The following is a 15,545-nucleotide window of genomic DNA, read 5'->3' as shown; positions in this document are numbered from 1 at the left end:
TGCAAAGAAGGTGTCCATTTTGACAAAGCTAAGGAAAAATCAACTATTCAAAGCCAAATCTAATCACATTTATTACCTCTTTACTTTCTTCATATATCCCTCAAATGCTGAAAGCTTAAGGAATTAAACATCAGAGAGAGTAAAGATAGCTATTAATTGTTCACTCTTGGTGGAAGTTAAGCTTTTGTTCCCCAGTCTTCATGCCAAACCCACTTTTTCACCTCTATGTGTTCAATCTAAATAATCTATTAAGAAAGACAGTCCCTAAATATTGCTGCAGTGGAAGTAGGTAAGTGACCTTTTGACAAACCAGTGTTTTCCCCTCATAGCTCCTTAGATGTGTGCCCATGCTAGAGGATGGAGGCAGGTGGTGGTAAAAATTAGCAGCCAAGGAGGTGTCCTTGTGTATTTCACTTCTGCTTTAATGGGCTTCTAGTCACCCTACCATGACTCAGTTACAGGTAAGGAAGGACTTTCTTAATATGGGATGGTGTTTTAAAACTAGTGAAATCCTACAGGCCAAAATTAAATCATCAACTTGCCTAAACCAATGCCAGTTGGGTCAAGGAGGGTGCAGTTATTTAGGAAGTGCCTTTGAAATAAATCCCAGAGACTCTCGAGCTAATTAGATCCATGTTTGTGAAAGACTGGCTGAAGCCCTACCTTCTGTTTTTGTTTGTTCTTGTTTTCTTTCTTTCCTTTCCTTTATTTTCCCCCCTTCTGCCCGGACACTGGTAGTGGATTAATGCTGTTTATTGTTCTAGTTCCTGGTTTCTCATCTCTTTGGCTAATTCTACCTAAGCCCCAGCTCTTCAGCAAAATGGATTCATAGAACAAGAAGCATCCATGAAACTGCTGTTATGGCCTACATTTTCATCTCACACTTTTTTTTTAAAGTATACACTTACTAAAATGATATCATAAGTAATACATTAATGAACTCAGCACTGCCTTATTATAAAACTGATATTTTTTCCATTAATCCTTAATATAACATTGAGTATGTACCATTCAGCAAGTGCATGCTATAATATGGATTAGAAGAGCTGAAGCCTACCAGTATGTGTACGGATTTTTCTCAGTGTCTTGATCTTAATTGGGAAACTAACCACTCTAAAGTGCTTTTCACTCTACTTATATCCTTATAGCTTAAAGAAAGGAAATCATCATTCAAACTCTGAGTGCTGTGAATTAGGAAATGAGAGTGTAAGTCATCCTTTTATAGCATGAGTATATGCAGTTAGTTTCACTTACTCATTTCTAAGTGTTTTGTTTTAATTTCATCATGTACAGAAGTACTCTGTAAAACGTTTTATATTTGAGAAACTTTAGAATTTTAAACATCAGTTTTCACCATTGAAATTATTCTCAGAGTTAGAAAGATTTGGTTTTGGAGTTATTCATAAAAGAGTAGTCATTTACATCCATGTAGTTCAAGAATCTGATATTTACCCCATTTGTATGAAAGCTGATTTCAGTGTGCCTACAAAGCCCTAACGGAGTAAAAAGGAAAATCTGTATACTGTTGACTTAAATAATGAGCTTTAAATATATAGTATGACAATGACTATTATTTACATATTGATAATTGTATTTTATTATGAATGCATGATCTTGAGCCTTAACAATTATGTTTTTGCTCCTCAGAAATTTAATAACCTTACCAAGATGCCTTTGGGGGGACCCCTAAGTAAATGTAATTTCAGGGTTCATTTTTTCTATATATATTCCTTTCCTTTCTTCTCTTGCTCTCCATCCCAAGATGGGGTCCAGAGAGCAATCAGTGTTGACTTATAACATGGCAACAGCTGGTGCTTTACTGAGGTTTTTATGCTTTCCATTTCTTGGGATGCTTTAATATGGAAATTGCTTCAGAAACTGACACTGTATTATAACTTGCTTCTATAAATTCCACAAAGACCAAAAAACTGATTTAAGTCTGAAAGTTATCGCTTTTACTTGTAAACTGTGTTTGCCAGTAACCTTCCAAAAACTGTGTAAAGGTTTATTTTTAACAAAATATTACAACATAGTCTACTTTTTACATACTATAGAAAATAATAAAGACCATATGTTAACCACAGTAAGATTTGTTTGTTTGTTTTTTATTTGATAAGTCAGATTGGCAATTTTTATGCTATCACAAAAAATAAACTTTACATAAAAATATTTTATTCAGTCTCAAAATTTAAGACTAGAAGCACTTAGGTTTCCTTGAAACACACTTAATTTTGTAAAGTAAATGTTAATACGCTTACCACGGCCCCTATACATTGACAAGATGTACAAATCAATCCTCTTACCAAAATCATAACTTCAATGTTACTAGCTAAAGCTCAAAATTATTAAAATTCACTTTATAGAATACTGAATTAAATTTATTGGTGTGCTAGCTATCAATTTGCTTCAAAAAATTTTATATATTTTTTATTAATAAGTATGATACACTCGAAATGTTTTTAAAGATAACAGTGATAGTTATTATTTATTTACTCAGTTGGGAGCTATGTCCAGCCTTGTGCTAAGAATTTATCATGAATGAAGAAGTGACCACTCTCAGTTTATAAATCAAAAACAATAGGCTTAGAAAGGTTATAACAGCTTTTATAAGACACAAAACTTGTAAGAGACAAAGCCAGGACACAAAATCAAGTTTAGTTTCAGAATTTAATGGGTTGCTCGCTCTCTCTCTCTCTCTCTCTCTCTCTCTCTCTCTCTCTCTCTCTCTCCCTCCTCCCCCAACCCTTTTGATCAAGGGAATTTTAAAATGTAAAGAAGAGAAGCACAAGGGATAAAACTACAGAAGTCTTTTTCATCCAACCTAGATTAAATGCTCGATACTAAACACAAACTTAGAGTTTATACTCGAATAGAAAGACAAATCTGAGATTAAAAAGCTAACTGTCTATGAGGGGGAAGCATAACCCTGCAACTGGTTATAATAAATGGTAATTTTTAGTATTGGTCTGAATTGCAATACATATACATGAAGGAACGGTGAGTACTACATTGGAAATTGGAGATAAAGTTAGTAAAGTGGAGCCCTGAAGAAAAAGGAAGATTTTTCTTAATTAGTGAGGAGTAACTTCATTCCACACTGAGGGACTTTTACAAAGAGTCCACCATGGAGATGACACCTGGGATTACAACTCAGAGTTCTTCCTACTGGAAGATAGAGTGAGGAGTGAAAAAAGGAGGAGATGAATCTTGCACCTCATAGGTTAGTAAGAAAATTTGAGCAGAATTACTCTGGGCACTCCAAATCCCTTCTCAAACATACTTAATTTTCCTGTTGGTTCTTAAATTCTCTCCTCCCTCTACTGGGTCTGCATTCTCAGCTACATGGTCAATAATGAACTTCATCAAATAATTGAGTGTTAAATCCACAAATAGGGATTTGTTTCACCTTCGGTAGGTGAACCATAACTTTCAGGATCAGACATTATTCATCTCCTTATCTGGATGTAAACCTTTATCTTCATTGACTTAAAAATCACATCTGAGCTCATAGAATTTTCTCTCAACTCCAGTCCTAGTTTCCATTAACCATCCAGTTGGCCCACCACCACTGTATTCCTGAATACTAGTCTAGGCCAGGTGAAAAGTGTTCAGTTGATCTATATGTTCAGAATTCAAGTTCTTGCAAAATTCCATAACTATCCTTCCTTTTCTCTTTCCCTTTCTTCTTTTCATAAAAATCTTTTGAGCATCTCCTAGGAATTCAGCACACCAATTCAGAGATAAAGGAAATTGCCCCTTTCCTTAAAAGGTTCTTTTTTTACTGTGACAGGTAAAATATATTGGAACAATTTGTTTAATTCCTACCTATAATGGAAATCATCACAAGAAGGTAGTAGAAAGTCTTACTGAACTTCACGGGAAAGCTAGGACGTGAACTGAGTTCTTTAAAGGATGGGATGTTTTCAGGGAACATAATGAAGTTGAATTTCAATTCGAAGTTGAAATACTAGCAAATACAGAGGTTTAAAAAACTGTTAATAAAAATCACATCTCTCTTTTTGTAGGTTCATGCAAAAAGCACTCACGGTCAGAGAGGGTAACCCTGGAAGTTAGGGTGTATTCATATGAGAGAAAAAAAGTTGAAAACTCAAGAACATGAAGGTTGAGATACCCAAAAGTACACTTTAAGTGTGTTCTCTCAGACACCAACCAAGATTTATCTTACATGTTGGACTGCCCATATTGGCAGTCAACCACTTTTTAAGAAATATTTTTGAGAATAATTTATATTAACAACAAAATTCTCCCCATAAAGTGCATGATTAAATGATTTTTAGAATATAACAGAGTTGCACAGGCATCACCTTAAACTACATTTAGAATATTTTCATCACTGTTGACAGTCACCCCTAATTCCACCCTGCCCCCAACCCTAGGCAACCATTAATTTACTTTATCTCTATAGATTTACCTATTAGAGATGGCTTACATGTGTGGAATCACACAATATGTGATTTCTTTTTGTGACTGGCTGCTTTCGTTTAGCATAATATTTCAAACTTCATCCATGTCAAAGCCAATACTTTTTTACTGTTGAATAATATTATTCTGTGTAGTCATAGCATACATTATTTTGTTTATTCATTCATCACTCAGTGGACATTTGGGTGGTTTCCACATGGGGTTATGATGAATAATGCTACTATGAACATTACAGCACAAGTTTTGTATGAAAGCATGTTTTCAAATCTCCTTGCTGCACACGTAAAAGTGGAATCAGTAGCACTGCATTTAATTACTTGAAAATTTCTGTTCTGCTTGTCAAAGTAGCTGCACCATTTTACATTCCTAGGAGAAATTATGAAAGTTCCAATTTTCCCCATCCTTGCCAACACTTGCAATCTATATTTTGTTTGTAACCATGCTATGAATGTGCCATATCTCATTATAGTTTTGTTTGCATTTCCCTTGTGGCTAATGATATTGACCGCATTTTCATGTTACTCTTCATCTATATATCTGCTTTGGAGAAATGTCTACACAAATTCTTTGCCCATTTTAAATTTAGTTTTTTGTCTTTCTATCATTGTTTTTCATACAGTATATACATATTAGATGTCAGATTTGCAAATATTTGCCTGCAATGTGTCGTGTACTCTTTCTTGTGTCTTTTAATACATTAATTTTTAAATTTTGATGAAGTCCAACTTTTGCATATGATTTTAGTATTTTATTTAAGAAACTTGCCTAATCCAAGTTCACAATTATTTACTCCTGTTTTCTTTGGAGAGTGTAACTGTTTTAATCCTTACATTTAGGTTTATGCTTTTCAATTAATTTTTGGCATGTAAAGTTTGAGGAAGGAGTCTAAGATTACACTTACGTGTATGGTTATCCAGTGGTCCTGACACCATAAATTGAAGACTGTTCGTTCGTCATTCAGTTGTCTTGGCATTCTTTTTGAAATTCTGTTGACCATGAACACAGAGTTTATTTTTGAACTATCTATTCCCTTGACCTCTATGTCTATCCTTATGCCAGTGCCAAACTGTTTTGATTACAGAAGCTGTGTAATAGGTTTAGAAATAAGAAAGTTTGTGTCCTCCAGTCTTGGTCTCCTATTTTCAAGATAATCTAGGCTATTCTATGGCCCTCATGTTTCCATATCAATTTATGATCAGCTTGTTAATTTCTGCAAAGAGGTAACCTGGGATTTTGATAGGACTCACTTTGAATTTAAAGATCTTTGGGGGATTATTGCCTCATTAGCAATATTGAATCTTCTGGTCAGTTGATATGGGATGTATTCACTTTTATTTAGAGGTTTATCAACTTTATTCAATTTTTTTAAAAACATTTTTTAGTTTCATTGGTTTACCCTATTGTTTCCTTTTTTCAATTTTATTGATTTATGCTAATGTATTTCCTTCTTTATTCTTGTTTTGTGTTTATTTTGTTTTTCGTTTTCTAATTCTGTGAGATGGGGAATTAGATTACTCATTTGAGACATTTCCTCATATCTTATGTATTAATGCTTTAAATTTTCTTAATAACTCTATTTTAGTTGCATCTGACATATTTTGATACATATTTATTTTCATTCTGTTCTACGTATTTTTACTATTTTTAAGGTATTATCTTTTACCCATGCGTTATTTTTGTTTGTTGTTTCATTGCTATGTTTAGAAATTTTCCAGTTGTTTTTTGCTATTGATTTATATTTTAAATCCATTGTCTCCAAAGAACACCTTATGTACAGTTTCAATTCTTGTTAAGAGTACTGAGGCTTGTTCTATGGCCCAGGATACAATTCCTCTTGGTCACTGCTCCGTGGACGTTTGTAGAAAACGTGTATGCTGCTGTGGTTTGGCGGAGTGAACATATATGCAAGTTAGAGCCTGTTCACTCACTGTGCTGTTCACACCAGCTGTCTCCCTGCTGATATTTGGCCAAGGGTTCTATCAGATGCTCAGAAGGAGCTATTGAAGCTTCCAGCTATCATTATGAATTGCTCTGCTGCTCCTTTCAGCACTATCAGATTTTGCTTCATCTTAAAGTTCCATTGTTTGATGTATAACTTTTTAGGTTGCTTTTTTTTTTTTTCTCGCTGTGCTGGGGATTGAACCCAGGGCCTTGTGCTTGCGAGGCAGACACTCTACAAACTGAGCTATCTCCCCAGCCCTAGGTTGCTTTTTATAGTATGTATTGTTCTTCTTGGTTGCTACTGTATTACCGAAATCTACTTCATCAGATGGGAATACAGCCAATGCTGCTTTTTGTTTTGTGTGGTACATCTTTTTGTTTTTACTGTTTTACTTTCAACCTACATATGCTATTGCATTTGAAGGAAGTTTATTGTAAAAAGTCTTTAGTTAGAATTTGGTTTTTATCCACTTTTTATTGGTATATTTAGACCATTTACATTTAATTATTGATCTGTTAGTACTTAAATTTGCCATTGATGTTTGTTACTTTTCCTTTCAATCCTTTTTTCTTTTACCTTCCTAAATATATTGAAACACATTTTAAGATTTAATGTTGATTTACTTTATACAGTTTTTAAGTGTTATGTTTTTGTATATTTTTCTAGTGGTAGTTTTGTTGTTTTGAGTGTTATAATATCTACTAATCTATTTCTCTCTATTGATTGTATCTACTTATCCATGAATTACAAGTTTACTGGGATCAGCATTTTGCATGAAATGTGTAAACTGCTCCCTTTCATATATTTTTATCTTCCCCATGTATAAAATATCATCATCATCTTTGGAATCTGATGGTGCTATAACTTTTGTTCCAATCGTCAATTATGGTTTATAAAACCAATCATAAATACCCATATTTCTGCTTTTTGCATTATTGCTTTTTCTTCCTGATGTTCCTTAATTCCTTCCTCTATTCACTTTTTTCTGTTTAAAGGCTTTTGTCTAGCCAATCTTTAAGCACTGTATCTGCTAGTAACAAATTCTTTATTTCCTCTGAGAATGTTTTGATTTTCCTTCTGTTCCTGTCAGATAAATTCACCAGATCTAGAATTTATGATTGACAGTTCATTTCTTTCAACATTTGAAATATATTTTGTCCCTTTCCTGGCCTCCATGACTTCAGATGAGAAGTTCATTGGTCTCAAATTGATATTCCTCAGTAGATAATGTATCATCTTTTTTTGACTACATTCGAGATTCTTCTCTGTCTTTAATTTTTTAAATTGTTAATTGTTACATGTCTGGAAACATCTCAGAAATGAAACCACCCAGAATCTGAAACTATGTGATGAGGCATAGATATATGGTATTACCTCCAGGCAATTTTAATATATACTAATCATTAAGAGGCAATTATCTAGATCCTCACTGGTAGATGTATGTAGCTATTCAAATGAAAATTAATAAGCAAATTAAATAAAGTAAATAAAATTTTAAAATTCTGTTTCTAAGTCCTAATAGTCATACTTCTAGTATTCAATAAATCTCTCTGTAAAGCCTAATTCATTGATAGCCCAAATTTATGAGATTTCTATTATCTCAAAAAAGTTCTTTTAGACAACATAGATCTAGAAATAAATGAAATTATGCTGATTAGTGTATTTGTGAATAGAAATTTCCAGAGGCACTTAATATCTTCCTTTTGCCATTCCAGTGCTGCACTCCCCTCTCCTCCCCTGTCCCTGAGCTCCTCCAGGTTTACTCACACAGGTTGCCTCAATAGTTTCTCTTTGTACCTGTTGCCAAAGCTCTCCTCATCCACTCTTCTCTTCTACTCTCCCAGTCTCTAGTACTTACCATTCTACTCTCTCCTTCCATGAGATAAGCTTTTTAAAATCCCACAGTTTGAGTGTGATCATGCAGTACGTGTCTTTCTCTGCCTGACTTATTTCACTCAACATGATTTCTAGTTCCATCCTTAATGCCGCAAATGTCAGGAGACAGAGCATCATGGTGGAAGAATATGGCAGAAGAAAGTAGCTGAGAACATATCCACCAGAAAGCAGAGTGAGAGCTCCACTCGCCAGGGACAAAATATAAACCCCAAAGGCACACTCCCAGTGACCTACCTCCTCCAGCCATGTCCTATCTGCCTACAGTTACTGCCTAGTTAATACGTATCAGTGAATCAAAGCACCAATCAGGATAAGGCTCTCATAACCCTTTTATTTCACCTCAAAACTTTCTTGCATTGTCTCACACTTCAGCTTTTGAGGGAACACCTCATATTTAAAACATAACACTATCTAATATACTATCCCATTTTAATTAACTCTTTACTAAAACTATGGATAATATACACAATAGTTTCTAACCCTACCTTGACTTTCCCTTTTTACTTAGTATAAATCTAAGATTCCATACAACTTAATTGTAAGGGAATTATTATGAACCTAGAAAACAGTACAGTGTGAAGTAAGACTGCTTTTGATCATTGAGTATATCATGCTGTTTCAGTAAATGAAGGAGCTACCTTGGTTAGCTATTTGAATAAATGTTTTTTTAATTGCTCTATCAATCATACTTGATGAATCTAGCCAAAGAAAGTATTTTTTCTTTCAACTGAATGAAACTTCTTTATATCCAGGTAAAGTGTTGACATATTTAGGACAAGCAAGACTCCATATAGCAACATCAGTTTAAGTAAAAGAGATAGGTTATTTTTCTTTTATGTCCACAGAAAAGTGGCAAAGATAGATTCCTTAAGATGTCTGTTTTTCTCCTGAACCTTAAATTATTAAATATATTGCTGTCTCCTTACAATGCTTTCTACAGTGTACACAAAAATTCCACTACATTGCAATATAAGCAAAATGAACCAAGGTCTGCTGGGGATCTCTGCTGCAGCAGCATTTGAGGTACACAGGAATTGCCTCATAAATAATCAACAGTTATAAACAGGTGACCATATCAAGCTCTCTTCACTTAATGCTATCCCCAAATACACTCTGAGGAAAGTAATTGGATACCTTCATTAGCAATTGATCTATACAGGAAGAAAGTGTGATTAAAAGCCTTGCAAGGCATTGATTGCATGTGCATTATCTTGCATTGACCTGCATTATTTTCTACAGAAAATTGATGTACATCAGACAACTAGAAGTGTAACACTAAACAGAAATGTAAAACATTATAAAACTTCAGTTGTGAAAATCCAGAGCAATTCTTCCACTGCAGAATATGTAAGAAACAGCTCTCGTGAAGCCACCTTGTCATTGGTAAGTCCTGATGAGAGAGTGTTCAGTGCTGATGAGACACTGATGGAACAGTTTGGAGGATATGAATCCACTCTGGTCCATTTTCTTAACACCAATGACAAGAAGTGTCAAGAGGCTACAAGCAGCTTCCTGGAATAGCTATCATTAATCTCCAGTATGATCACATTACCTTTTTATTATTTTAGATAAAAAAGAATAATGGGCCCATTTTCCCAATCACAGCCTGCACTTCAAATTTACAATATTTTATTCTCTGTGCATTCACCTCAATTAGCCAGAATTATCAGCATAGCTTTCTAAACCCAGTTTCTGATGTTGGTGGGGGGAAGCTGGAGAGCCCCCATGGTCAGGTCTAAGCCTTTTGACTATTAAACCAATCTTCAATAAGAAATGGAAATGTGGTATACAATCCAACTATGCCATGAATTATTAAATAAAAAGCACTTATGGGCATTTGTAAGGCTGCATTGCAGAGCTGTCAGTATATGTAGCTTTATTTTATAATGTTTTACCTGAGTGACTATTAAGTTATCAAACATCTTACATAATACTACTTGTAAGACTTATTTTGTTTTCTCTTTGATATGAGTAATTGTCATTCATCTATATGCTATGGAGATTCTATGTTGCTGAATACCTACAAAACATTTTATTTATATCATTACTCTGCTCCAGTTATGTTTTCCACTTAGTTATTCCCTGCTCATCTTTGTTGGCTTAGTGCATAATGACTAAATATGCTAATAGAAAAGAGAAAAAATAAATTCAAAACTGTCATTTGTATGGTATACAATCATTGGGGAAATAGGAATTATTTAAAGCTATTTTAATATAAAGTCAGTGTCTTTTGTTTCCATTTATGAAGGATTAACTGCTGTGGAAATTGCCATCTCATAATAACTAGAATAGTGGATAAAATGTATGACAGAAATATTTTTAGATATTGAACAATAGATAGCACATAATTGAAACAACAGAAGGGAACCTGAGACAACTCAATTTACAGGTCTTCGTCCTGTATCACAGGCTGCTCTGGACTTGACTTCAATACTCTTCAGTACAAGCATCAGAAAGATTATACTAATCTGAAAATAACTTAAATCCATATCATATTTAAGGAATTTAATAAAACATAAAATACAATGCTGAATAATGTCAAATTAACACTGTCCATTATCTGATCAAAAACTTCATTCAGGTAAGGAAGAAACTGTAAATATGACTTTTAACTAAACATAAAGGAGACAGTTTCAGTTATTATGTAAATTATGAGATAAGATGACTAGGACATTAAAATGAACATTAAAAGTATAACTGTGGACAAAGAGGTAAAGGAACAGAGGAATATAATAAGGAGACGATTTGAAAATATTCTACGTATCCAAATGGAAATCCTAGAGATAAAACTAAAGTCAATTGAAATGAAAAATAAAATCAATGAGTTCCAAAGCAGATTAAACACTGAGGAAGAGATCAATGACCTGAAGCCATAGGAGGGAATGTACAGCATTAGATATATGAAAATATTATTCTAAATCTAAGAATATAACTTTAAATATTGCTAATTATTTAAAATAAATATGTATATGATAAAATATCAAAATAGATACATATATTAATAAACATATACATATTATATATGTATATGTAACAAATTAATGCATTTTGTATTTAGTTTAAAAGACCAAGATAAAATAAATACAAAGAAAACAGCAAAAATTACATGCATAAGAGGAGAATCAATGAAATATAAAACGATAATAGAATTGGACATAATAAAAATGAAATGTGGTTTTTAAGGAGGAATAATACATGTTAGGAAGAATTTGGTATTAATACATCTTAATTGATGAATTAAACAACCAATCTAAAAATACACACAAACACACACATACACCCAACATGAATGTACAAATTAATAAATAGAGAAATCTGAATGGATTTGAAATCATTAAATAAATAAAAATGACAATCTGAAAGCTATCTGTGATGAAAAGACGTGGTCAGAGCCAGGTGGTTTATAGTTTTAAAAATAAAATTTCTATGTAACTGTCCAAGAAAAACTTCCCCCACTCATTATATGATATCTACTTGAAACTGACAAATCAAAGAAAATACAAGAGAAAAAACTCCTATATATAGGTATTAAGGTAAATTATTACATAAATAATAAAAATTTAAATTTAAATATATTTCAGAAAAAGGGATCCCAATCAAATAAGATGTATCTTAAATATACAAAGACAGCTCCACTTCAGAATGGCTATCAGTGTTGTTCATGACAATTATATATTCAAAAAAATACATTTTTCTATTGAAAGATAAAATATTAACATTTATTTACAAACAAACTAGAAGTCTCCTACGTGTTATACACAAACCAACCTTAAATAAATAATACCAACCTCAGAGCAACAGGTCTATTTTTTAAATGATCAAATAATTGTTACTATCGTTTTGTGTGAATCATCATTTCATCAGAGGTCTTAATTTATGAAAAAGGAGAGTGGAATAATGTGTTATATGTAAAGTAAAATTGTTGCTTCTAGATGACAAAATTACCAGAATATATGAGAGAGCATTCAGAGAAGTTATAATAAATGAGAGGTCAATAATAACCAGAAATATCCAAATAGATATGATTCATGAAATGACTAGTAATAATTCTAGTTTTAAAATGAGGAAGAACATTATTTATTAACTGATATATAAAAATATAAAAATTATATATTAACACAATATCATATTATATTTTAATATATATGCATATTTTTAGGTTTTTTAAATGTATTATTATCTATGGTCACCCTATTATGCAAATAGCACATCAGAACTTCTTGCTCATATCTAATTATAAGTCAGACCCAATGATCAACATTTCTCCACTCCTACTTTCCCCCATCTTTGGTAACCATTATTCCACTCTCAAATCAACTTTTTTACATTGCACGTATTGATGAGTTCATGTGGCCCCTGTCTTTCTGTGCCTGGCCTATTTAATGTAACATAATGATATCCAATTCTACCCATGGGATTTCATTCTTTTTAAAGCCAAATAGTACCCCATTATATCATATTTTCTTTAAAATTTTCTTTTAACTGGAAATTGAACTCAAGGGCACTTCAGTACTGAACCAAGTCCCCAATTATTTCTATTTTTATTTTAAGACAGAGTCTTGCTAAAGTTGCTTAGGGCCTCATTAAGTTGTTGAGGCTGGCCTCGAACTTGAAATCCTCCTGCCACTGCCTCCCAAGTGGTTGGGATTACAGGTGTGTTTTTTCTAGTTCTATAAAAACTGTTGTTGGAATTTTGATAGAGATTGCATTGAGTCTGTAAATCCATTTGGGTAATATGGACATTTTACCAATATTGATTTTTCCAATCTAGGAACATGGGGTGTCTTTCCACTTTTTTGTGTTCTCTTCAATTACTTTCATCAATCTTGTATGATTTTCATGGTAGAGATCTTTTACCTCTTTACTTAATTTTATTACTATGCATTTTTTTGTAGCTATTGTAAATCAGATTGTTTTCTTAATTCCTTTTTTAGATAATTCACTACTGGCATAGAGCAACACTACTGATTTTTGTTGGTTTTTTTGTCTTGCAACTTTTCTGAATTTATTTATTAATTCTAATAGCTTTTAGTGGAGTCAGCTTAAATTATTCTTTTCCAAGTAAGATATCCTTTATTTCTTTCTCTTGCTTGATTGCTATGGATGAAACTTCCCTAACTCTGCTGAATGAAAGTGGTAAACGTTTTGTCGTGTTCCAGATGTTACTGAGTTGTGGCTGGGTATGTAGCTTAGTGGTAGAATGTTTGCCTAGCATGCACAAAACCTTGGGTTTGATCCCCAGCATAGCAAGGAAAAAAAGAGAAAAAAAAGACACAAATAGACCTGAAAGAGAAAATACTCAGTCTTTCCTCTGGAAAAATTTTTAAGCAATATTATGTCCATTTAAAAAAATAATAAGTGGATAGCTATGCTGATATTGTCAATATCAAAAGTAAGTGACATCTACTAAAATTAACATATCTATAATTAATGACATTTTTACATGACTTCTGTTATTGAAACTAAGGCATTGGATCCTAAAATTTATGTAGAAGAGGAATGCTCCACATATAGCAAAGACATAATGGGTAACAAATAAATAAACAAGATTAATTTCCCAGATACAAAGAATAGTAGTAATCTTTCCTTATTTACTTCCTTCCATACTTTCTACTTCCCCTTTTAGCTTCTCTCAGCTCATTCTGTACTCTCTGTATCTTCTTTCCTTTCTTCCTCCTTATTTTCTTTCATTTTTACTCATTTATATAATATAGTTTCATAATGGAAAAGAGTAACTTCGGCATATATATTAGACACAGTGTTCTGAGTAGTGATTGCTCACAAACCCTTCAATGACCTACATTATAATTCAGGAAAATTTTGACTTCATAAGCATTTGATGTTCTTTGACTGAGCCATCAAATATATCTAAGTGAAGGAGTGCCTCTGAAGTAATGTTTTCCAAATAATGAGATGGATCTCAAGTAGTTCTTGTTGAACTAATGATTATTTTGAATTAGTACCTACTAAAGGGGTTATCATAGATTAATACTTTACTCAGAAGTTTAATAAAGAGCAGGATATTTCACTTTCTTAGAGCAAATTCTACTCTGACAAATATTCTGGGGTACATCTACCCCAGAATGTATTTTTGGAATACATTTTATCAATGAAATTATCAAGCAAAACTAGCAAGCCAGACTTTAAAAATGTGTTAGCACATTTATATTGAACAATTTAGTACTGAAAGTAGTATAACATTTATAAAAGTCATGTTATGTGCTGGACTTAGTGACTCAAACCTGTAATCTCAGTGACTAGGGAGGCTGAAGCAAGAGGATCACAAATTCAAGGCCAGCTTCAACAACCAAGCAAGGCCCTATGCAATTTAGTGAGACTCTGTCTCAAAATAAAAAATAATAAAGGCTGTGGATGTAGCTCAGTAGGTTCAATTCCTAATACCCAAAAAAATCCATTTTATGCATAATGCTATAAATTCTACTACTGCTATCACACATCTCCAGTAACTAATCATATAGCAATCACTTATTGAACGATTCCTGTAAGCCTGGCACTATGGTAAGTGCTTTATGTTTAGTTGCATTATAACCCTTCAAAGAACATCTTTGGATTGGTATTATTATTATTACCTAGTATATACCTAGATAAGATTGAAACTTACGTAATCAGATGCTACACTTTAATATTTCTAAGGAAAAACATATGAAATGGTTCCTCCTTAAGTCTGCAAAAGCTTACATTCGTATAGATATTTATTTGTGCCCCATCTTGTTCCAGAATGGAATTAGGATGACTTTCAAAAACACTTAGGTGATAGATTGCATTTCCAATCACATTTCACTCTTCCCTGCATTGATATCCTTTGCTTAGTGGAGTTGGAGTTTCTGTCACTCAGTAATGATATAAGTTCATTTCTCAACCCATCAAGATAAGCTTAGCCATGTGATTTGTTTTGTCCAGTAGAATGTGGCAAAAGTCCTACATGCCAGTTCTGAGACTAGGCCATCAGAGATCTTACCCAGCTGATGTGTGTGTCTGAAAACATGCCTAAGTTAGTTTGCTGGATGAGAATAGATCTGTCCAGTAGAATTGATTTCCCCTATATCCTAGCCTAGATCATCTGATTAGTCAATCTCCAGATATGTAAGTAAACCAGCCCAGATCAACAGATCCTTCTATTCAACACCCAGTGTATTCCTGACTGGCAATAAACAAACTGTCATATGCCAGTGAGATTTTTGAACATGTAATAATCACTATTATTATCATGTCCATAAAACAAACAAAACATAGAACAAGTTTC

General features: G+C 33.0%; 1 protein-coding gene across 1 annotated transcript in view; it reads left to right on the top strand.

The window, feature by feature from the left end:
* The window catches only part of Scn7a (sodium voltage-gated channel alpha subunit 7), a 79,585-nt gene extending 77,502 nt beyond the window's left edge, over positions 1 to 2,083 (top strand). The window contains 1 exon segment of the mRNA XM_047546499.1: positions 2 to 2,083. Coding sequence (XP_047402455.1) covers positions 2 to 63 — 62 coding nt within the window. The 3' untranslated portion in view covers positions 64 to 2,083.
* Positions 2,084 to 15,545: the final 13,462 nt, after the last annotated feature.

This window comes from Sciurus carolinensis, chromosome 3, assembly GCF_902686445.1.
Source record: "Sciurus carolinensis chromosome 3, mSciCar1.2, whole genome shotgun sequence".
NCBI lineage: Eukaryota > Metazoa > Chordata > Mammalia > Rodentia > Sciuridae > Sciurus > Sciurus carolinensis.
This window is presented reverse-complemented; position numbering and strand designations above follow the sequence as displayed.